We start from the raw sequence: 23,249 nt of genomic DNA, 5'->3' as shown, positions 1-23,249 counted from the left end.
AAAATATGATATTCAATAATATATATCAGGGATGGAGTGAATGGTTTGTACCCTGTGTTGTACACGCGATGAGCTACACGCCTCTGTCCAGGATCAGCGTTTGGTAAATTAATGGACGGATTGATGCTTTGGACTTTTAAAAGTATGCCTGCGCCTTTAAGGGAATAGACCTGGCCAATGCGCATGCTCCGGGTTAAATGTCGTCCAGCGGTATCTGGGTCTCAGATGGTTTGGTTCGGCTTCGGCTTTAATGCCTTTGGACAGATTTGTGAAGCGGCGAAATGCGAGGGGAAAGAGGGAACGGGACAAGACGCCGAAGTCAAAGTTATAGTTCCTGTGAAGATCGGCTGCTGCGATTCGGATCGGCAGCCTAAGCGCGAAAGTGAGCCTGCGGCTGTGAACACGGGACAGACACTTGTCCTGATCAGAGCCAGCTGGAGCCGAAGAGCTACCCTGCACTTTGGAGGTGAATCCCCGCCTGCATTTTATGGAAATCTCATTTGTTCTTATAGTAAAACGTCTGAATTTAATCCATCTCCACTTATGCAGTTACGTTGACAAGCAAAGCAGCCCATGCAGGCTTTGATGAGACATGGCTTCCACTGCAGCCGCAGGGTTGCCGTCTTTCACACATCCGGCGTGACACTCCGACTCTCCTGCAGATGCCGGCCATGCCTGTCTGTCCGGCTTCGGGGCCCCTGAGCACACTGCGCCTCACAGCGTGTCGCAGAGCCGCGGCTGTCTGGATGCGCAGGTCTCCGAGAGATACTTGACCTTAAGCTTCGCCGACCGGGTGGAGTGTTGGGCGCTGGAGGAAGTGACTGGCGCGCCTGTCTGGAAGATGGACCGTGGTCCTGCCGATGAGGCTGGTACTGTCTTCAACAAGTACGAGTTTTCTTTATAGCTCATTATACAGGGTTGATGTTATTCTTAATTACTGTTCTGGTTGTTTGTCTCCTCTTTTGCATTTGCCTGTGTCTGTAGGGCTCCCATCTGCCCTGCCTTTGGTTCCAGGAGGATATGTTGGGACAGCACCCCCGTTTTTTCGTCCTTTGTCTCCACAGCTGAATGTCACCAGCCTGGCTTTGGGGCAGCAGCATGCTGTCTTACTGAGTGCCTCAGGGGGGGTCTTTACCTGGGGATCAGGCAGGTGAGGTGCCACGGTAATGGGGTCTGATCCCACTCTCACTCAGTGTACCCCAGCCCAATATCCACCCCTGATTTTCTTCCTGGAAGGGTTGGCACTGGTGTGACTGCTCTGCTTTATGGCTCTGTTGGCAGTCATGGTCAGCTGGGGCACGGCGAGCTGGTTGGGGAGACGGAGCCACGGGTGTTGGAGGCACTGTGGGGTGTGGCTATGGCGGGGGTGGCAGCAGGGAACTGGCACTCCGTGTGCATCAGCAGTAAGCCCCTCCCGTAATAAGCTTCTTGGGCAGTTATGCTTTGGCTGAGATTTATGGGTGTGTATTTCTGTGATGGCAGGTGGGGGCGATGTGTACACCTGGGGCTGGAACGAGAGCGGTCAGCTGGGGATGCCGGCCAGAGCGCTGAACGAGGCGAGGCGGCTCACAGGCCAGGATGCTGGTAAACCTGACAACTCTATCCACTCACTCTTATCCATGAGCCTGGCAGATGTGCTAATGAATGCATCATATATAGCTGTCAGCATTGCATTACGTGTATTTGTACAAACCACTGCATTTTCCCCTCTCCGTTGTGCATCTTTTGTCTTGTATTTATTCTCTGTCTGTAATTGTTAATTATCTATTGTCATGTCTCTAACAAGCTGTGCCCACTTATATTTCTACCCGGCCTTGTCTATATGACAATAGAGACTCTTATTCTAATTGTTTTAGCCACTTACTCTAAATAATTATCATTAGCAAACTGGGCTTCTTTCTTAGAGATTAGGGCTACCCCTGACTGGAAAACCACTCTATCCAGTTAATTAGTAATTCTGAAGTCTGTCCTTTTTTGTGGTGTCTTACTAACCTTGTATGGTTCAATCTTGGTTAGCAACTCACTTGCAGTCAGATGGAGAAGAGGACAGCAGAGGGGTGTTCATTTCCATCCAGGCCTTTCCTGCCCTCGTTGACATCCCTGAGGACTCCGAGGTCACCAAGGTTAGCTGTGGGTCACGTCACACAGCAGCCGTCACAAGTAAGTAGCTTACATTAAGGTCATTGACATTCTGGTGATCCTGTGGGTTATTGGATGTTCTTGACTTTAATTTTGTTGTTTCAGAAACTGGTGATTTGTTTACATGGGGTTGGGGTAAGTTCTTGTTTTTTTTTTTTTTTAATATCGAACAAGATATCAGTCTAGGTAATGTCCTTTTGACAGGAAATTTACTGAAAGGTAAAGTGTATATTAAGATGAAGTGGTTTATTTCTATTGTTACTGTAACAAATGTTGCCATTCACAAATGGTATTCATTAAATAAAGAGAGGATCATTTTGAAATTCTTGATTGAAGTATTGCGCTTTGCACATTTCTCATCCAAACTGTTTCCTAGGTGATTATGGTCAGCTTGGACATGGTACCCCCCACAGTTCAGACCAGCCAATGCAGGTTGACTACTTCTCCAATCAGGGACTGTGTGTTTTGGATGTGGTGTGTGGGCCTTGGAACACGTTTGTGTGTGCAGTTGAAAGGGAGCCCTCACTCAGCTGATGACAAGGCATTGAGTCTCCCTGCAAAGATTACAAATGACAAATCAGCTCTGTGAGGTGATTCCAGCTCCATTTATTTACACAAGCTTTTGCTCTACACAGTCAGCTGTGCTTGAAACAGTCCAGCCTGACATGGGCTAAACCAGTGACTATCAGTCAGTCTTGTAGAAGAAAAAATGCTGAAAGGTAATTTATATGTTAAATAGGTTCCAAATATCGGTCTGTGTGAATTGGATTAGGGAAGCAGTATTATGTCTGAACTAAATATTGTGGCTTTCATTTTTGTAGATAATAAAGTTTCATGAGACTGAAAGCACTTTCCACTTTCTATGATCTTGCTTACTTCAGTCATCCAGGATTTCTGCATAACTGAAAATTAAACCTGATCACTATGCATCAAACTGCACTCATGCACTGAAATCTATTTTTCTAACACAGATTTGTAACTTATTTAAAAGACACTTATAGTCCAATACTTTTTCTTCCTAGATACACAATAAAGCTCTGACTGCAGCGGTGCCACAATGGAAAAGGAATCTGCTTGATCGTTCTTTTTTTAATGAATCCATCCGATCACTTTCGAGCCGCATCGGCGTCCGCAACTTGTACAATGAAGAAAGCGACACAGCCCTGCGTTCACGCCTTCTAGCTAAACGCCGCATGTAGTTAATATGCGTAGAACTGGTCTTCGCCTTGAGTTAATTGTGTGCATTTACTGCTAGAATAATAGTTATAACGTATCACTTCCAGATTTGAGTACCACACGACTGATGCTGAGATCTCCGTGCGTTTGTTCCTATAGTAACGACATAATACTGTATGCAAATTTTATGTGCATAAGCATACCGTACTCGAAGCAGGATTATTCTTATTGTTATTTTATCATCATCATTATTATCATTATTATTTGCGGAGTTCAAGACAGGCATGTGATTAGTAACCTAAGGGGCCTTCCATCTGGCAACGTCATCATAACATAACAGCATGTAGCCTGATCGCGGAAGAGCTGCACCTCATTCATTCGGGTTTGTGATGATGCTGTCTGTTCTGTTAATGGCATGTATTGCTCAGGCTATTAGGAAAATGTAAAACTTTCGCTCCCGAAACACCTAATATATCTAGCTACATGGCGACGTGCGTGACTCAGCACTTTGTATACAGCGATCAGGACTTTGTTCGTCATGTCTGCTGGTCTGAACGATGCGGTAGATGCTCAAAACTGTCGAAGTTCGACAATATGCTGAGGTCCGGATGGGCTGCGAAGATGAGCCAAGGTATGTTCCGCTATCACCTTGGTGATCTGCAAACTCGAATTCTGCCTGGTGGATCACAGTTCGTAATTCAACTCAACATCAAACGCGGACAGGAGAGACGGAAACCTCAGGAAATTCTGAGTATTCGACAAAGTTTCGATCCAAACCAGTTCAATTTCAATAAAATAAGTGCAAACGAAATTATTTTTGAGATGAGCAAAGAGAATACAATTGAACCACATTCTGGTCCTCATCTGAAAGATGGAAGAGGACATTCCTGTCACGATTCATCTAAAAGTGGACTTGTCAGGATGCTTGTTGTGATTAATGTAAGTCCTTTAGAGTTTGGTCACTGTCTGTTTATTCCTAATCCAACACAGTGCCTTCCTCAGATTTTAAATGCTACTACCATCCGAACTGGAATTGAATCTGTGCTCTTGAGCTGTGTTCCGGGATTTCGGGTGGGATTCAATAGCCTTGGGGGATTTGCTTCGGTGAACCATTTACACCTTCATGGTTATTACTTAGATTATGAGCTGCGGATAGAATCTGCTCCATCTGAATCCCTAATTCCAGGAAAAGGATTCTATCGTCTAACTGAATTCCCGTTTGGGTTTCTCTTTTATACTGAAGGTCTGGACTTGTCAGCAGTATCTGGTGATATTTGCCAACTGACTGACTATTTAGTGAGGAAGAACATTGCGCACAACCTCTTTTTTACCCGAGGCTGCTCACCAAGGATTGGTTTTCAGCCAGATAGCGATCGATCTGGAGTGCGCGTTGTTGTGTGGCCACGGACGGCTGTCTTTGGAGCCAAGGAAGAATCAGCATTCAACGTTGCCCTTTGTGAGCTTGCTGGACACCTGCCCTTTAAGAGCCAGGAGGAGTTTGACACTGCCACTGAAAACAATGTAAAACACATTATTCAGAAATATCTTCTTCCTGAGGAGGATTTTTTTCAGCTGCAACTGGAGCTCATAGAACTATTTACACAATCCCTTATTTGAGGTGAAATCATATCAGGGTGATGATGCTCCTTCACTTTGTGGCTGTTACTGTACCTTTATTTGTTTTTGGTATTTTGTTTTTTCTTTTATTGCATCCAAAACCAAAGGGGCCCTCTGAAAGCTGCAGTGCTCAGCCCTGCGGTCTGCACAAAAAGGGGCCCTCCAAAAGCTGCAGTGCTCAGCCAAGCGGTCTGCACAAAAAGGGGCCCTCCAAAAGCTGCAGTGCTCAGCCCAGCGGTCTGCACAAAAAGGGGCTCTCCGAAAGCTGCAGTGTTCAGCCAGCGGTCTGCATAAAAATGGCCCTCCGAAAGCTGCAGTGCTCAGCCCAGCGGTCTGCATAAAAAGGCCCTCTGAAAGCTGCAGTGCTCAGCCCAGCTGTCTGTATAAAAGCAGCCCTCTGAAAGCTGCAGTGCTCAGCCAGCGGTCTGCTTAAAAACGGCCCTCCGAAAGCTGCAGTGCTCAGCCCAGCGGTCTGCATAAAAACAGCCCTCTGAAAGCTGCAGTGCTCAGCCAGTGGTCTGCATAAAAATGGCCCTCCAAAAGCTGCAGTGCTCAGCCCAGCCGTCTGCATAAAAACGGCCCTCCGAAAGCTGCAGTGCTCAGTCCAGCGGTCTGTATAAAAAAAGCCCTCTGAAAGCTGCAGTGCTCAGCCAGCGGTCTGCAAGCTCGCTGTCAGTCACACGCTGATGCATTTATCCACATGAGAAAAGCCCGTCGTATCCTGCCGCTGGAAATGCTGCTGTTTTGCTCATTGGCTTCCAGTTGTTTACCGTATGTGTGAATATACACAAAGGTTTAGTCAGTGCAGAAAGTTATGAAATACTTGACTTTTAAGTGTTTTAGGAGACTTAAATGCCATTTTGTTTTTAATTATTTGAGATATGTAACACAAAACGTAAAATATGTGCAAATGTAATTTGTTGCTTTGAATATTTCTTATATGGCAAGATTTGTGTTGGGTGTTTTGGGTTTGTTGGCTTCCACACCTGCTGTATCTATTATTATTAAAACGGAACTTTAAGCTGAAAAAGGAATATAAACTATTATACAAAAATGAAAAGGTGCAAAGCACTGTTGCCTCACACCTTTGGGACCCGGGTTCGAGTCTCCGCCTGGGTTACATGTGTGTGGAGTTTGCATGTTCTCCCCATGTCGTCATGGGGTTTCCTCCGTTTACTCCGGATTCCCCCCACAGTCCAAAAACATGCTGAGGCTGATTGGAGTTGCTAAATTGCCCATAGGTGTGCATGTGTGAGTGAATGGTGTGTGAGTGTGCCCTGCGATGGGCTGGCCCCCCATCCTGGGTTGTTCCCTGCCTTGTGCCCATTGCTTCCAGGATAGGCTCCGGACCCCCCGCGACCCAGTAGGATAAGCGGTTTGGAAAATGGATGGATGGATGGATGGAAAGGGTGCAAGACCAGTAGAAGGAAAGGATTTGGCCGGGATTTCAAAGAGAGGTGCATGGTCTTGTTCATAGTGTCCACTAGAGGGAGCTGTTGCACAAACAAGCAGCTGCGAGGGTGAGTGCGGCGTTTTGTGTCCCTGGGACACTAAATGAAAGCAAAAGCTAATTTATAGTCATTTCTGCCGTTCTTCATGGCCTATTGCACTGCCAGTCCACATGCCCAGGATTAACCTCAGGGCTTATGATATGTGACAGCTGTGGAGGGTGTGGCTGCATAGAATGATCAATATGCTTCAGTAGCTGTGAGTAACATCTCTCTGCCAGTTTGGCAGGTTTACTCACTGTGTCACATGACTGCTCAGCTACATATCACTGGCAGTTTTCCTACGAGAAAGGAAGGGTTAATTTTCTCATTCAGAAACTGTTAAAGGCTACATTTTTTCTTTTACATTAATCTGTACATTGCTTAATGGTCACCATCTTATTTTTCAGCAGCAGTAACTGCCTTTTTGTGTTTTATTCACAGTATACTGCCTTGTATTTTTAGTATATACGGATGTTTACCAAAGTGAACAACCAGCCAAACATGGATATTCAAAGAGCACAGTATGAAATTAGAGTTTCCCATCAACTGGCTTGTTGGTGGATGTGACTGGATTTCTGAAAGTTTAGAGAATGTTCTCCTGGATCATTGTGTCATTCAGGGGTGTCTCCCAGAGGTGAGAGAACTGGTTTTCACCGTCTGGTTTCCCCTGAGTTGCTGCCCACACAGTGCCCAAGCTAAATGCTTTTGTTGGAGTGCTGATCGGACCGATAACATTTCAGTCAGCAAAGATAGGTTCATGACTGAGTCAAACTAGCTGGGGGGGGGGGGGGGACAGATTGGGAGCTATCACTGGATCAAGCAACCTGGCACCTCGTGCTGACTGAGTAAGAACAGTAAGATAAGACAGGAACAGGAGATAATGGCATCTTGATCTAATACAAAAGAAACCTGCTATCAGATCAGATAAGATCTTAGGTGCAACCGAACTGGTAATTTTCTTTTTTCTCGTGTGTCACTTGAATGCAGGCAGGTGACACTTAGGCGTTTTTGTAAATTCAAAACAGGCAAAAACCTACGAAATCTCATTCACAGTCAAGAGACCTGGATATCTCTTGCTGTTAATCAGATTATTCTCCATTTAGATATTTAGGCAGCTAATCACATGCTATTTCAACAGGTTAAGACTACGGCTACATTCCTTAGTCTAGCTATTGCTAGCATTTGATGTAATTATCTTCTATTTAAGAGCATGCGTGGCAATATAGGAATGCTGCACAAGTCAGCAAGCATCTCCCAAACTCAAATATGCACTCTGCCAAGTAAAGAAGATTCTTCCTTAAGTTTGAGGTCATATATTGAACGGGGAGAATTTAATTAAAGTCCTATGAAATACAGTGATAAAATCCACACCTGCTGCGGATCTGAATGAATACCATGCAGACACATGAAATAATTACCCGCAGCTGAAATAGGGCTTCGAGGGGCTATCAGCTGCCAAAATCAAACATGGAATGTCCAGCACGTGGTCTGCTAAGTCCACATGATCAGCCACATGAACAAAATATTGTGGGAATGCGACTGTTCTGATAGAGATAAGGAGAACCCACTTTCTGTCATTGTCACATGTGGTGACTTTAGATAGGAATGCGTTTAAAAACCAGTTATGAAGCGGCCAGGCTGAGACGCAGCATGAATCTTCAGACTACACAGTTCTGTCAATTCGATGATATTTTTTGACACTTGTGTACATTAAAGTAATTAATGATGACATAGAGTTTCACCTCTTAGTCAACGAAAATTATATTTCCATCTACATTATATGGACAAAAGTGTTGGGACACCTGGCCATTACACCCACAGGAAATGGTATGACATCCCATTCTAAATCTACAGGCATCAGTATGGAGTTGGTCGCCCCTTTGCAGCTATAACAGCTGCCACTCTTCTGGGAAGGTTTTAAACAAGATTTTGGAGTGTGTCTGCGCAAATCTTTGCCCTTTCATGCAGAAGAGAATTTGTGAGGTCAGGTGCTGATATTGGATGTGAAGGCCTGGCTCACAATTTCTGTTCTAGTTCATCCCAAAGGTGTTTGATGGGGTTGAGGTCAGAGCTCGAATGCCTCCATATGTACCACCAAACGAATTCAAGAGTGGTTTCAAAAACACCAGGATGGAGTTAACTGCCTTGCATGGCCTCACATCACTGGACCATTGCTGAAGCCTTCAGGCACTGATATGTACATTAGGGTCATGCACTTGTAATTGAAAGATTGCAGGTTCGAATCCCTGACCAGCAAGGCACCACTGAGGTACCCTAAGCAAGGTACTGCCCCCCAAGCACTGTTCCCCGGGCGCTGAATTAGCTGCCTCCTGCTATGTCACATTGTCACATATGAGTTAAATGCAGAGAACACATTTCGTTGTTATGCACTATGTGGTGTGGTGTGTCAACAATGACAATCACTAAATTTTAATTCTACATTTCTGCTTTGAAGTCATGGGGGGTTCTCTTCTTGAACAATGGCCAAATACAGCAGCAATCACCGTTGTGGACTTGTGTAACGGCATTCCACAAGGGATTCAAGCAGTTCTGAAGACAACCATGCCGCTCCTTATTATTAATAATGAGCATTATTATTAATATATTGTTATGGATGATTTTGCCCATCCCTGTATATCCACCATGCATCCAGTGTTACATCACAATTTATGTTATTGCATGGGTAATATATTGATTTTGACAAAACGATTCGTGTTTATGGGTCATTCTTTAAATCCTTTAAATTGTCCTGCTTCCTGCACCCAATTGTAATATTAACATAAACCACCAGGCATTAAAGAAATCTATATTTTTTAAGTTAGAATCGAGGGCAGAGATTGGGGAACCAGCATCACCTGAAATTTCAATGAATCGTTAAGGGCAGCATTGTACTGTTCAGTGCTGTTCTGTGCTGTTCTGTACTGTTCTATGCTGTTCTGTGCTGTTCTGTACTGTTCTATGCTGTTCTGTGCTGTTTTGCGCTGTTCTATGCTGTTCTGTGCTGGCACTTTGCACCTTTGCATGAGTGGATTGTTGGTACCTTATAGTCATACTAAATAATAGGTTATGTGTACATCAGATACATACACATAAGGTAAGCAAGGTGTGTTTTTACATGTGCTACTTTCGGTCCATATCCAACATATTGTTCTTGTTATAAATGAATATTTTTTAATTCCAGTATTTTGTTCAGCGTCTAAAGTCTGTGTCCAAGTCAAGATCAGTAAAAATTCCACCCGAAGACGTGACCGAATCAACTCATATTTGGATTCAGATTAAACTCGAGTCCAAGTCTGGACTCCACTTCAGTAGCTTACCACAATATTATAAGAAAGAGTTAATAAAAATCCAAAACACAATGTTAAACATGCTGGAACGTGGCTTTAGCATGGCGTTCAGCAGAATCTCGCCTAGGACACCCAGACACCCAGGGCCAACCCTGACAAGATCACAGGGAATATTACTGAGCTACAGACGTACGGAAAACACAGTTATGTCACATAGGCCTATTGCCTCATTCTTTTTTGCGCCTTGATAATATCTGGAATGTTCAAGTGAAGCGGTGAGATATCCTCCGGATGAACTTGCCGTGGCTGCCTTTTCTGTGTGTGCTTAACACTTAATGGCATAAATACTTCTATGAACTTTTTATGTCCTTACTCAATGTGGTGCAAATTAATGTGCGATATTAATACAAGTATCACATGTCAGCTGGAAAATAGTCTTTCTCTTACCTTCAGTTCTGTAAGGAGTTTAAGCTTAATTCGGGAAAAAAGTTTTACTCTTTCACAGGAAAAAACACTTAGCAAGTTTTGAAATTCATTCCTTTTCAAGATATTGTAGTATATGTTTAAAAATCCAGTTTAAAGTTTACCTCCACCGCTTTTGTATACGTGTTCCATGCAATCTCCGAAACAATTATAATCAGGCATTTCATGTCCCACCCCAAAGTACCGAAGTACCAAAAGAGTACCCCAGCTGGTCTGGTAATTTAGGTCCTGGAACTTTTGGCACTGGCACTACACCAGAAGTCAGTATAAAAGGCAAAGTACCGAAAGTTCCACACCAAAAGTACAGTACCTGGTGTGGTGAAAAAGCACCTTTAGACAACTTTTTATTGATTCATGAATTCGTTATTTGCTTGTTTGTTTGCTTGCTTTCCTACAGGGGCCATGTGAGTGACTATGTGGACAGAGCCTCTGTGCCTGTGATTAGAAAGTCGCCGATTGGAGCCTGGCTACAGCAGAAAAGTCACCTGTTCATGGATCCTTGAGCGAGGCCCTGAGCCCCCTGATCCATGGGCACCGCTGCCCCCTCACTGCCAAGCTTGCTCTCACCTACATGTGTGTTATGGGGAGCAAGACAGGGACGGCTAAATGAGAATTTACTATTATTATGTATATGCGGATAGTACTGAACGCAGGATAGGCGGCATTCTCCTGTGCTGTGATCCGCAGTCCCGGCACCACCGCGCTCCCCGCAGCAATCTGCTTGGTGGTCAGACTACATTCTTTGAGATGTCGACTTAGCCAGCTGCATTTCCTTCACACTGATTTAACACATTTTCAAATGCAAGCAATGGATTCCTTCATGATCTCGGTAGCTTTCCTTAAAATTCTTACCGATGCAGGCAGCAGTAACTACTAATATGTCATTTGTCTTAATCAGTAGCTGTTTTAGAGCTAAACCTCATCTTTCACAGCCGTAAGCCCTAGCACATCACATTAATGTCATACCAAGCTGGCGTCAGCTGTCATTTGTAACCATTTCGGTAATTTGCACTGATGCATAAATAGTTATTTAATTATTATTATTTCCCAGAAACAACAACCAGAAACATGCGGTGCAAAAACTCTGTATTCTAGTTGTCTAATTGTCGAAAAATATGTGTGAGTCCTGGGTGGGGGGGAATCAAGCGGCAAATATTTTCAAGTGACTGACATGTGGCTCCTCACCTTAGATACGGAATTGTCACAGGTCACATTAATGGGTGGAGCAGAGAAGTACAACGATGGACACACCTCTGTGCCGGACTTATAAAAGGAAACAAAATTAACATCCGATTCACTGAAGAAACAGCTTCGACGACACCGAAGTCTTAGACAGCCTCGTCTAAAATGGGGAATTGCTTGCAGTGCATTGGTTGTTTTACTTGCTTGCCGAAGAATACTAATATTCGACCGAGTTTCCCGGCTGTGTGCTTCGTCTGGCAGATAGCTATGATCATCCTCTTCGGCGTCTTCATGCGCTATGATGCCGAAACCGATGCTCATTGGCCTCAATACAAACAATCTCACAACATAACAAGCGACAGCGAGAATGACTTTTACTTCAGATACCCAAGTAAGTGAAACACTACACTGTAGCGCAAAACTTAGAGCTTAACGTACTAGCTGCAGCATACAGCGGCTGTAGTTTCAGGTCCACCGAGAATATGTGGCAGGTCAATGGGATACCTTGTGTTGCGGTTGCTATCAGAGAACCACGTACGTAATTGCTTTCGGAAATAAATAGAAAACTAAAAACAGCACAATATTGCCGCTCGCTATATTTAGAGCTGAATTTTAATCAAACATTCAGTTATGGATAATAAATATAATAGGCATATGTTAGTAATTGCATTAATAATAATATTCATAATAATCTAATTTAAAAAATAATTATTATTTTATATCACTGAATGATATAAAAAGTAACGAAACTCTGAAGGTGTATTTTTGCTTAGCAATGCTTTATTTTGTAATAATAATTCATGTTGTCTTATTATTATGTTAGTTATGTCTTATGTTAGTTATTTAAGTTATTTATAGGTTTATTAAGTAACCAACGGTCGCTTTTGCAGCCTCTTTCAATGTCAGTGTTTTAGAGTAATGGTAATAATGCATCATTAGTAATGTCACTGACTGAACGTACGTTTCACGCCGACTTCTTTGATTACTTAAGTACATGATCATTTGCAATTGTCTTTACATGTGAGTAACGTGATCCCGTCTTGTCTGCGGGTATCACTTGCAGTTCGTGTGTTTGTAAGGTAACATCATATTCAGGCTTGCTTTTGTTGTGTGGGAGCTGCAGACGGGTCCAGAAACCAACTTTACAGTTACATACGTAAATTTCCCGGTGGCCAGCATTTCGGCTGCTGTGCAGTCGCCTGTCCTGCCGGGCTCTGTAGATTTTAACGCCAAAGGGGCAGTGGCTCATTACGGTTTTATGTCGTGGCTGTAATCAAACTGACGAATTAAAATGTCACCAAACTTTTATTTCAACCTATGTTCGCAGAGAAAATCAAATCCCTCTATTCCTAGTTGCCTAAAACACTACATAAGCTAAACTGATGCTCAAGGAGCGCTTCCCTCTTTGGACCACCAGACATTTTAGTTCTTTTGAATCGATTCCTGTGCTAATACTGTGTAGTGCAGGTGCTGTGCTTTGTTACCTTAACAGACTGTAGTCTAGGCAGCACCTGTGTTGTGGACACCTGTCTTCACGGAACACAAATCTGAGGTTCACTGCATCGGGATTTCAAACTGGGGGGGAGTCCTCTGATGCTTTCCTACCAGTTGGTGACCATAGTTCTGTACCAGTGTCGCTGCTTTTTGCCCTGGCTCTTCCTAATCCTAGATAAGATTCTATACAAGAAACTGTGCTGCACCATTGCGGTCCAGCCGCCCTATCCTCTGGGCAGGACCCTGCCTCCCGAAAAACACTCCTGTCATGTCCCTGTTCACCGCAGGTTTCCAGGATGTCCACGTCATGATCTTTGTCGGCTTCGGATTTCTCATGACCTTCCTGAAACGCTACAGCTTTGGAGCTGTGGGTTTCAATTTCTTGATTGCCGCCTTTGGGATCCAGTGGGCTTTGCTGATGCAGGGCTGGTTCCATTCCTTGGACTACACTGATGGGAAGATCAAAATCGGAGTGGAGAAGTAAGCCTGGCGTCTCCATGAATGCCTGTCAGTTTGAGGTTATCTCTAGACGCTGACTCATGTGAAATTTAAATTAACTTTAAAGTGCATCTTCTGTGACCTTAATTCATCTTAAGGTAGTTTTTAAGTTGACAAGCCATTGTATGAATTCCTACGTTGTTGAACTCTTGCCTAGAGCCAAAGGGAATCACACCTCATAGGTCTGTCTGTCGAGTTTAAGATCGAGCAGCTCTTTTTTGGAGTATGTCCTTGCAGTCTGTCTGACTGGTCTGCTGAAATGTACAGCTGTGTTAATGAATCATTCAGATTCAAATAAAAAATTTATCTGTCACATGCATCATACAGCCTGCAGTGAAATGTGTATTGCATTCTCTGTGTTAGAAGTTTAACATAAAGAGGTTCTGTGAGTGTCCGCCTCTGACCAAGTGCTGTCGCTATATGCAGCTTAATCAACGCTGATTTCTGTGTGGCGGGATGCCTGATTGCATACGGCGCCGTGCTCGGCAAGGTCAGCCCCGTCCAGCTGCTGGTCATGACCCTCTTTGGTGTCACACTTTACGCCGTGGAGGAATTCATCATCATCAAAATCCTGCGTGTAAGTCACAGGTGACGGAACCAGGGAACAGAAATGCTGTTTACCTTAGAAGTCATGTTGGTTGTCCACAGCTGGTCATGTGCAGCTGTATCTCTCTGTGACTCTCACCTCCGGGTTCGGACTCCCCTCTATCCTCTCCAGGCTCAGGATGCTGGTGGCTCCATGATAATCCACACCTTTGGGGCCTACTATGGTCTGACCATCTCCTGGGTGCTTTATCGGCCAAACCTGGACCAGTGCAAACGTCTGCAGGGCTCCGTGTATCATTCAGATGTATTTGCCATGGTTGGTGAGTTTGGCCTGTTCAGAAATGAGCTTCCTTGTGGTTGGTTGCGGATTTAAGTGTATCGGTTACCTAACAAGAATAAAAACAACAACGATGATGATAAAGGCAGGAGTGTAAGGTGACGGAGCTTCTGAATGTGTATCCGCACAGGTACACTCTTCCTGTGGATGTTCTGGCCCAGCTTCAACTCCGCCACGGTGTACCATGGTGATGGTCAGCACAGGGCGGCCATTAACACCTACCTGTCCCTGGCAGCTTCCGTCCTTACTACCATGGCCATCTCTAGCCTCTTCCAGAAGAAGGGCAAATTGGACATGGTACTCTATCTTTTATTATTGTTGTTCATTTTGTGTCCGAATCTTAAACTATTATAGTTCAGAAGGTCTATTAGCGGTAAGAGGTCCGAGATTAGAACCTGCAGTTAAAGATTACCAGTTCGGTTCTTTGACCTCTATGGTGTTTGCAGTCACCCTGGATTTTTAGACAGGCTGTGTTAATTGACCTTGGCTGACTTGCTCCCTCTGTCCTGATGCAGGTTCATATCCAGAACGCCACTCTGGCTGGTGGTGTGGCTGTCGGCACGGCCGCTCAGTTCATGCTGACGCCCTATGGCTCCCTGATCGTGGGCTTTTTCTGTGGCATCATCTCAACTCTTGGTTACATCTATATCACAGTAAGTCCGAGGTCGTCCATAGTCAGCCCCACTCATGTTCATCACAGCTACACCATTGTCCGGAATGTAAAAACATCCAGAATGTGTTTCCCATTAGAAGGTACTGCAGTGATAATCACACGCTGTGAATTTCTGAGGAGACATGCCAATATTTATGAGCCACAATAAACCTGGACTCTTCTGTGAATCTTGCCAGCCTTTCTTGGAGAAACGGCTAAAGATTCAGGACACCTGTGGGATCCACAATCTCCACGCCATGCCTGGTCTGATTGGGGGCATCGTGGGGGCCATCAGTGCTGCGGCTGCCACAGAAGATGTTTATAGCTCTGCAGGGTGAGGACCCCTTGCTTGCCAATTGATAGTTCTTTGTCCTATGGCTTTGGGCAGGATTGCCTGGTGCAGGGCACCGGGTACTTTGGGCACCATACAGAATGTGCTGAAGATATCCATCCTTTATATCTTCTTGCTGCTTGTCTCCACAGACTTATCAACAACTTTCAGTTTGTGGGGCCAATTCAAAACAGGGTTCCGACCATCCAGGGAGGGTACCAGGCAGCAGCAATGTGTGTGGCTCTTGTCTTTGGCATTGGAGGAGGAATTTTGGTTGGTGAGTGCAGATGATGAAACCAATGCTCCTTTAGCAGAGCGCCAACCAGAAAATATTGTCTTGCATACTCTTATCACTGCCTGGAAAGAGGCAAGAAACTGAGGCCACAGCTCTCTAGGGCAAGAATGAAGGTGACTTGAAGTGGTACACACTGGAAGCCCAAACTCTGCTCCATCTTTCTCTGCAGGCATCATCCTGAAGCTTCCCATCTGGGGAGATCCTGCAGACGACGGCTGCTTTGATGATGAGGTGTACTGGGAGGTAAGATCTCAAAGTCAGTCGGCCTACTCACGGTGTCGTCGCCGCTGCTTTTGCACTGAAGTTTGTTACCAAACCATTTAAAATGACATTATGCTGTCAACACTGCCAGTGTAGTATGTCGGCATCTCCAGGCTTCACAACAGTTTGCTGCGGTGATGATGTCGACATTTGATGAAATCACCATTTTGCATGGCAAAATAAGCTTACCGATGAAATGTCATTTTCAGCTGCCTGAGGATGAAGAGAGCATCCCACCTGTCCTGGAGTACAACAACCACATGACCAACAAGCACCGTGACATGTGAGCGTTCTTGGTTTCAGTGATGCAAGTTTTTTTTCATTGTCTGCAGTGTTAAGTATTTAACCAAGGAGGCTTTGAAAGTTACTCATTTTCTCTGTCCTCAGGTCTCAGTCCAGCTTCTCTGTGGAACAGAGCTAGTGTCTTCAGTCAGCACTCTTCCACCTCAGCAACGAGCAAATCATTGCCTCACATTTTGGGACAAATAATAAATGACTTCTTAAAGTTTAGTTTAGATAGACTGGGTATGTTTTACAGAGTGTTTATAATATCCTCAGTGTCTTAACAGAAATGTTGTTTTCCTTTCCTTTATGCCTGTGCTCCCCTTTCCTGGATGCCTGTGCTCTCCTTTACTGGATGCCTGTGCTCTCTTTTCCTGGATGCCTGTGCTCCCCTTTCCTGGATGTCATGCTCTGTGGCACGTCAGATCCCAGCTCAGGCGTGCGAGAAGGTTGCTCATATGCTGGTGAAACTGATGAAATTGCTGTTGCATAATGTCACTCATTGTTCCCACTACAATCCTGACTTGTCTCTTTTCCCATAAAACCCTAACCCTTCTCTTTATAATGTTCTGTGTTTGTGGAATGTATTAAGCAAAAACATTCTATGATTGTCATATAAGATAATAGTGTGACACACAGCATTTACAATTTCTCTTATTTACATGTACCATTTGTTGTGGGCAGTTAAGTTTTATTTATGTAAACCCATTATATGATATGTGCGTACTATTGAACGGGCTAAGTTTACACCATGTGTATAGACACCTTAGTTCTTCACATAAAACGCACTTCATGCTTCTTTTCTATTATAGAATGTAGTACTCTGGAATAGTATGCTAGGGATGTAGTACTCTGGAATAGTATGCTAGGAGAGTAGTACTCTGGAATAGTATGCTAGGGATGTGGTATTTCTGTTTCAAGATGGATCTCAAGACTTTCTATATGGCACTTTTGAACTGGCAAAAGTTAAGTGTGAAATCACTCACTGTTTTCCTTGAAAATCCAAAGGTATCAGGTACACAGTTTCGAGAATTGTGATTATTTTTTTTTCCATTTCCATCCAGTTTATTTGACACGCAAATTTCCCTTCATTCATTTATTGTCCTAGTTGTAGCACTCTGAGTAAACTGAGGTTTCAATGTTTTGTATGTCAAGAATAGATGATTTGCACAGAAGCTTGTTCTCATTTCTAAGAAAACAATAAAGGGCTGCATACCTATATCCTGATGGTCCCTCTTTCTGATCTAGATTGAAAGAAAATCTGTCTCCATTCAGCGACCCTGCTTGATATTTTCCTTGAGTCGATGTCATGCTGATTAAGATATAACAGGTCTCACTAGTTTAGTGAGACAACAGACGGAAGCAAGTCTGGGCTTATGACTCATGGCAAATTTCACAAGTGGAAATCATCAGGCTTAAGCTCAGATGGTTTCAAGCAAGATCAGTTTCTAGGTGAGCTGAAATCAAGCCTTGAAGGGATCTTAATTTTGGTTAATGTAATATCTATCAAAGACGGAAGGAGCTAGTCAGGTGGAATCTAAAGGTGATGCCTGATCCATCGCAGAACAAAGGCCTAGACAAATCTATGAATATCAGTGGGAAAAGGGCATCAGATGTCCACGGTTTATCCCACCTGCCTGTGTGTTATTGTCCCTTCGCTTAGGCCCCTGAGCCCAGGAAGGCTGAACCTTCTTATGTTAGTGTCATACCTACATTGTGCTTGACAGCTTTAGGATCAGCAGCAGGAACCTCACCACTGGCTTCTAAACAATTCAGCAGGTTGTAATGGAGTTCAGATTTTTTTCCGTCAGGACATGTTTGTCTGACACAAACACAAAACACCAAAAAAGGAGGCGAAGAAACTCTTGGTGTCCTGACCTGCTAGCTGGCCTGGCCGTACTAACATTATATCATTTACAAGAACTGCAAGGGCATCGTCTGCTCTAATAAAAAGTTATTGGCTGCAATCTCCCTCGACTGAACATCTACAGAGCTGCAGGACAAGGACACGGTTGGCATGAGTCATCAGCAAATCCTCCCAGCCAGGTCACTGCACTGCGGGTCTCTGAGAAGCAGTGCAGCCCAGAACCTGACAGCTTTCTCCCTGGATTGGCTCATGTGTCCAACACCTCAGATAACTATCAGAAACAGCATGTGACTTTCAGACACATAATGTGACTTTCAGAAACTGATATATACAGCAACAATAATAATGCAGCATTTGGATTATACTGCACATTCACACGAGTGACACGTTCATCCATCTTCTAAGCATTTCTCTTGGTCAGTGTCCCCAAAGGCTATCCCAGTCAGTACAGGGCATGGGGCTGAGCTACACCCTGGATGGGATGTCAGGGTATTGCAGGCCATACATTTGGACAATTAAAATTAGCTTAACTGCATGCGTTTGGACTGTGCAAAGAAACCGGAGCACCCAGAGGAATCACACCCACACACCCAAATACATACACACACAGAGATTTGTGATAGTATCTTAATGGGGACTCCATTCATTTCTATGGGGAAAACTCTAATCCCAACATGACAACCCAGGCCCCCACCCAGCCCAAACCATAATTAGAAGTTTTTTGGCATTTTTAGTTTTTTGCAGTCACAGATTTTTATAAAATTGAATTTCCCCTTGTGGAGAATGAAAACCCCCCACAATGTCAATATAACAGGTTTTTATCACACTGTACGCCCTTCGCAGTGTGTTCCTGGCTCCCACTAAATGCACTTTCAGTGTGTGCACAATGTGTACCCTTTGTAGTGTCTATCTCGCCCCCATAAAAAGCACTATCACTGTGTGCACACTGTGCGCACTTCGCAATGTGTTCCTGGTCCCCACTAAATGCACCTTTACTGTGTGCACACTATACCCCCTTTGCAGGGGGTTCCTGGCCCCTACTAAATGCAATGTCACTGAATGTGCAGTGTAAGATCTTTGCAGTGTGTTCCTGGTTCCCACTAAAAGCACTGTCACTGTGTGCACACTGTGCACCCTTCACGGTGTGTTCTGGGCTCCCACTAAATGCACCGTTACTATGTGCACACTGTACCCCCTTTGTAGCATGTATCTGACCCTTTGCAGTGTGTTTCTGACCTCCCATTAAATGGTTCTTCACTGCGTGTACAATGTATGCCATTCACAGTGTGTTCTGCGCATACACTAAATGAACCGTTACTGTGTGCGCAATGCACCCCCTTTGTAGCATGTTCCTGACCCTGTGCAATATGTTCCTGACCTCCCATTAAATGCTCTGTCACTGCATGTACACTGTATGCCCTTCACAGTGTGTTCCTGGCTCCCACTAAATGCACTGTCACGGCGTGCACACTATACACCCACTACAGGCAGCACAAATATTCCACTTCAGATCCTATAGTTTTTTAGTGTTGCACGAGTGAATTCATCACAAAGAACCTCAGGCTGTTGCTCAACCAGTGGTTGCATAATGACAGTGTCTGGAAAGACTGGCTCTTTTGTTTACATAAAAATCTAAAATTAATATTTTTGGGACATGAGTATGAAGATAAGTTTGCAGGCTACAACCTAGCCAATAGGAAGCAAGGACACTTCATTGCTTGAACAATTTATCCAATTCTTGATTAATATAGTATATGAAAGAAGGGATGGTTTAGGTGCTAATTCCTAATGATGAAACTAGGCTTCAGAAGCATAAGCTGACAGCCTTAGCAAATGAAAATCAATTAAGTTATCACTGAAAAGAAGTGACATTAATCCCTCGGTAGTGCCACCCATCATTTTTCGCTATCATCCATACCCATCTCCAGTGTTTGGCTTCTTAACCACAGATGTAATCCTTGACAGCTCACAGATTCCACACATCTTGAGTTTAACCCCAACCTATTTAAGCCTGGCAGTCCAATCAAACCATGACACAGCCCATCACAAATGATTTAATTGGCTCTGAAGGTGTGAGGAGGAAGAGCAAAACAGCAAAGGACATGTCTGAGTTTTTTTTCTTATTTTGTTCCAGAAAGGGCTCGGTTTAATTGAGAAAGGGTTGGTAAGATTTCTGTTGGCCATAGATTTTACATGCCTGACCACACAGACACACAGAGACACAGACACGCACGCACATGCCGCACACACACACACACACACACACACACACACACACACACACACACACACACACACACACACACACACACACACAGACACACACACATATTGGTGTACCCATCTAAATGGAGACTGTCCATTCATTTATATGGAAAAAACCCTAATCCCAATCACAACACCCTTAACCTCTACTCATCCCTAACCTTAACCATAAGTAACCAACCCAAATACAAGATTTTTACTTTTTTGATTGCATTCACAGATTTTAATAAAACTGGGGTTATCCAAATGGGGACCTTAAAAGATGTCCCCAAAAGTAGGGAATTTTCAGGCTTTACTGCACTTTGGGGACAATTTGGTCCTGAAATGTAATCTATGCAAACCCACACACACACACACACACACACACAAACAAAGGCAGATAGACATACACACAGACACAGACGCACACACACATACACACACATATATGCACACACACACAGGTTTGTGCTCTCCATTCATCTCTATGGGGAAAACTCTGATCCCAAGATATATATGATGCAGTAATAAAGTGTGACACACATGCATGTCAGTACATTCCCAGCAGAGTAATGGAAAGAAAGCAGGGACTGATTTCCCACAATGCCCATTCCTAATGACAGGCCTTCCTGTGGACCATTTGAAACATGACCCTCCATTTGTGATCAGTCCCCACATGGCCTTAGCTGGTGCCCACTTGCCTGAAGATGACGTGAGGAGGTGATGAGGAGGCTGCATCCCTCTTTCAGCTGTTCGGTGGCCTGGCTGTGCCTAAGGATGACATGAAGAGGTGATGAGGGGGCTGTTTTATGGACTTTTCCCCGGCAGAAATAAAAACCATCAGCACATCAAGTCTGCTGCTTTTGCGTTCCACTTTTTGGATGTTTTCCGGCCTAAATGCTCTGGGGTTTTCCGCACCATATGCTGGCAGTCAGTAAAATTCTATTTTCAGCAAGGCTGTGTAAATGCCAAACCTCCATCCAGCCATCTTCTAACCGTTTATTCTGCTCAGGGTTGTGGGATAGATGCCGACCAGCTACATTTTTTTGTTATTGTAAACAGAAACGCAGCAAAACCGTTTTTTTACACATGAGGTTCACCCTATATCTTCAAGTTAGAGCTGGGCCTGCTTTCCTTCCCCCATGCTGACCACATACTGTTTGATATGCTCTTTGGAATATGCCCTAATTATGAGATGACATACCTATTTGTACAGCTGGATTATTTACTGAACTTGAAGAGTTACCCCTAAGGGAAGCATGATGGTCTTTAAAGAGTGCCTTCATAGTCTGTTTTCTTATGGAATGGTATGTGGCACATTGCTGCTGACAGGTTTTCAAATGAGAAGAACATTTCAGACATTCTTCTTGTCTCTTTTCTTTATATGCTGCGAACCAGGGGCGTGACTGTGGGTGGGTGGGGGCTGGGCATGGCCCACCCAATGGGATCGTCTGCCCACCCAGCAAAATCATTAGTGATTAGAAGACAGATGGATAGTGGCTGTCTTCTAACTTAACACCAACAGGGCAGTGCTGTGAAGGACTACTAGACACCATAAAGTGTGTACATTTCCTCATTTGCTGTTCAATGATTGTGCAGCAGTGTCGAATCTAGTGTGAGGAGATTCTGCACGTACTTCTACATATATGAAAACTCAATATCTGTATATTTCTGGTTCGGTATTGCACAGCAAATGACCTACTGAAATATTCATGGGTGTATTCAAGGTGGAGCTTTCTAATCCAATAATTTATTTCCAGACATCCAAAAACACTTTATCATCCATGCAAGTATTAACAGGGCACCTTTAATGTCCATTTAAGAAAGAGACTGGATCATGACCGCTCCCAAAATGAGTTGCCTTATTAAATCCATGTGATGTTGCCCTGACTCTCTGTCCATAACTCGTTCACCATCTCTTGTCCTCTTGCTGACTCACTTCTCAATAGTGCAAACAGTAGCAAACAAAACAGTAGCAAACATACTACTGCGGCGATATTCACCCAAGCAAATCACGGGGTCTATGACGTTATGAAATTTCAAGGATAACTGGCTTTGAATAATTGCTGGTCTTCTTTTCTACTTTCATTTTTATTTGTCCCCACTCCAGAAACATCAAAGGGGTGGTGTTTACTTAGGGCTAGCAGGCAGCATTGGGGTGGGATTCATTTTCGGCCCAGGGGTTTTATGCCTGAGAAGTTTCACTTAAATATATGAACAAGCCATTTGCATGGTCGAAACAGGCTGTGAATATAAAAACAAAAGCCGAACATAAACATAAAACTGAAACATCGATATGGATTATGTGTAACGTCCACCTGACCCTCCTGCCTCCTCCCTGACGTGGACTGTTACTCGTTTGTCTTACCTCTCATTCCCTAACACACCATGTATTTGCACATTTCTCTATGCATCGTGGTCTATTGTGCATGCGTTTGTGTGTGCATGTGCATGCACACGTGTGTATGAGGGAGAGAAATCTCGCTGGGTAACATTCTGAAAGGTTCTTGTAGAATTTTAAACTTGTAAAAATTTTCTGTTTCCGACCGACTCAATTTTAAACTTGTGAAATTATTTTGTTTCCGATCAGCACAACAGCAGAGCTACCCACCGGGAATTATTATTTAATTACTATTTAAGTTTCCTGATTGGCCACTATAGGCCCGATCCTCCAGACTAGCCACTCTGGGCCTGACCCTCCCAACTAGCTTCTCTAGGCCTGAGCCTCCTGATTGACCACTGCGGACCTGCTGGCAGGGAGCTGTTCCCCTGAATGACAGATTCCAATTCTGCTGACCTGTAGATACCTGTTCTATTGGTTGTGCTTTGCTGGGTTTTTAGGAGTCCTCAGCTTAGTTTGTACTAGAGAGCTGCCCATGATTCTGCTGGCTTCATCACCAGAGCAACAGTGGTATTTTCTGTTTTAGGCTCTAGAATTTTAGTTTCCAACATTAGCACACATCGCACGTGAGTGTCAGTTCAGTTTAGATTTTTTGGGAGGCCAGAAAGCATTTAAATTCGGCAGATCACTTGTGTCCCTTCAGTTTCCAGCCTTTACCCTGCAGCCA

At 44.0% G+C, this 23,249-nt stretch overlaps 3 protein-coding genes across 3 annotated transcripts; all 3 read left to right on the top strand.

The window, feature by feature from the left end:
• Nucleotide 1: 1 nt before the first annotated feature.
• On the top strand, nucleotides 2–2,985 carry LOC125706009 (RCC1 domain-containing protein 1-like). The gene is made up of 8 exons (XM_048972424.1): nucleotides 2–466; nucleotides 663–869; nucleotides 985–1,150; nucleotides 1,282–1,403; nucleotides 1,483–1,584; nucleotides 2,017–2,160; nucleotides 2,245–2,274; nucleotides 2,516–2,985. The coding sequence occupies exons 1-8, from the start codon at nucleotides 178–180 to the stop codon at nucleotides 2,671–2,673; spliced, it is 1,218 nt and encodes a 405-aa protein (XP_048828381.1). The 5' UTR covers nucleotides 2–177; the 3' UTR covers nucleotides 2,674–2,985.
• Nucleotides 2,986–3,077: 92 nt separating this feature from the next.
• Nucleotides 3,078–5,954, top strand: gdpgp1 (GDP-D-glucose phosphorylase 1). The gene has a single exon (XM_048972425.1). It carries the CDS (start codon nucleotides 3,799–3,801, stop codon nucleotides 4,930–4,932), a length of 1,134 nt encoding a protein of 377 aa, XP_048828382.1. The 5' UTR covers nucleotides 3,078–3,798; the 3' UTR covers nucleotides 4,933–5,954.
• A 5,520-nt stretch (nucleotides 5,955–11,474) lies between these two features.
• Nucleotides 11,475–17,291, top strand: LOC125706502 (ammonium transporter Rh type C-like). The gene is made up of 11 exons (XM_048973225.1): nucleotides 11,475–11,765; nucleotides 13,156–13,348; nucleotides 13,793–13,943; nucleotides 14,085–14,232; nucleotides 14,380–14,546; nucleotides 14,765–14,902; nucleotides 15,099–15,235; nucleotides 15,385–15,509; nucleotides 15,697–15,770; nucleotides 15,998–16,071; nucleotides 16,176–17,291. Exons 1-11 carry the CDS (start codon nucleotides 11,540–11,542, stop codon nucleotides 16,207–16,209), a joined length of 1,467 nt encoding a protein of 488 aa, XP_048829182.1. The 5' UTR covers nucleotides 11,475–11,539; the 3' UTR covers nucleotides 16,210–17,291.
• Nucleotides 17,292–23,249: the final 5,958 nt, after the last annotated feature.

The sequence above is a fragment of the Brienomyrus brachyistius genome, chromosome 13 (assembly GCF_023856365.1).
Source record: "Brienomyrus brachyistius isolate T26 chromosome 13, BBRACH_0.4, whole genome shotgun sequence".
NCBI lineage: Eukaryota > Metazoa > Chordata > Actinopteri > Osteoglossiformes > Mormyridae > Brienomyrus > Brienomyrus brachyistius.
This window is presented reverse-complemented; position numbering and strand designations above follow the sequence as displayed.

Bases quoted from the DNA above. Each gene is read 5' to 3' on its own strand.
- LOC125706502 (XM_048973225.1), top strand. From the start codon at position 11,540: ATGGGGAATTGCTTGCAGTGCATTGGTTGTTTTACTTGCTTGCCGAAG. The intron at 13,349-13,792 runs GTAAGCCTGGCG...CGCTATATGCAG, and splicing joins ATCAAAATCGGAGTGGAGAA to CTTAATCAACGCTGATTTCT. The intron at 16,072-16,175 runs GTGAGCGTTCTT...CTCTGTCCTCAG, and splicing joins ACCAACAAGCACCGTGACAT to GTCTCAGTCCAGCTTCTCTG.
- gdpgp1 (XM_048972425.1), top strand. From the start codon at position 3,799: ATGGCGACGTGCGTGACTCAGCACTTTGTATACAGCGATCAGGACTTT.
- LOC125706009 (XM_048972424.1), top strand. From the start codon at position 178: ATGCGCATGCTCCGGGTTAAATGTCGTCCAGCGGTATCTGGGTCTCAG. The intron at 1,151-1,281 runs GTGAGGTGCCAC...CTCTGTTGGCAG, and splicing joins TTTACCTGGGGATCAGGCAG to TCATGGTCAGCTGGGGCACG. The intron at 2,275-2,515 runs GTAAGTTCTTGT...ACTGTTTCCTAG, and splicing joins TTTGTTTACATGGGGTTGGG to GTGATTATGGTCAGCTTGGA.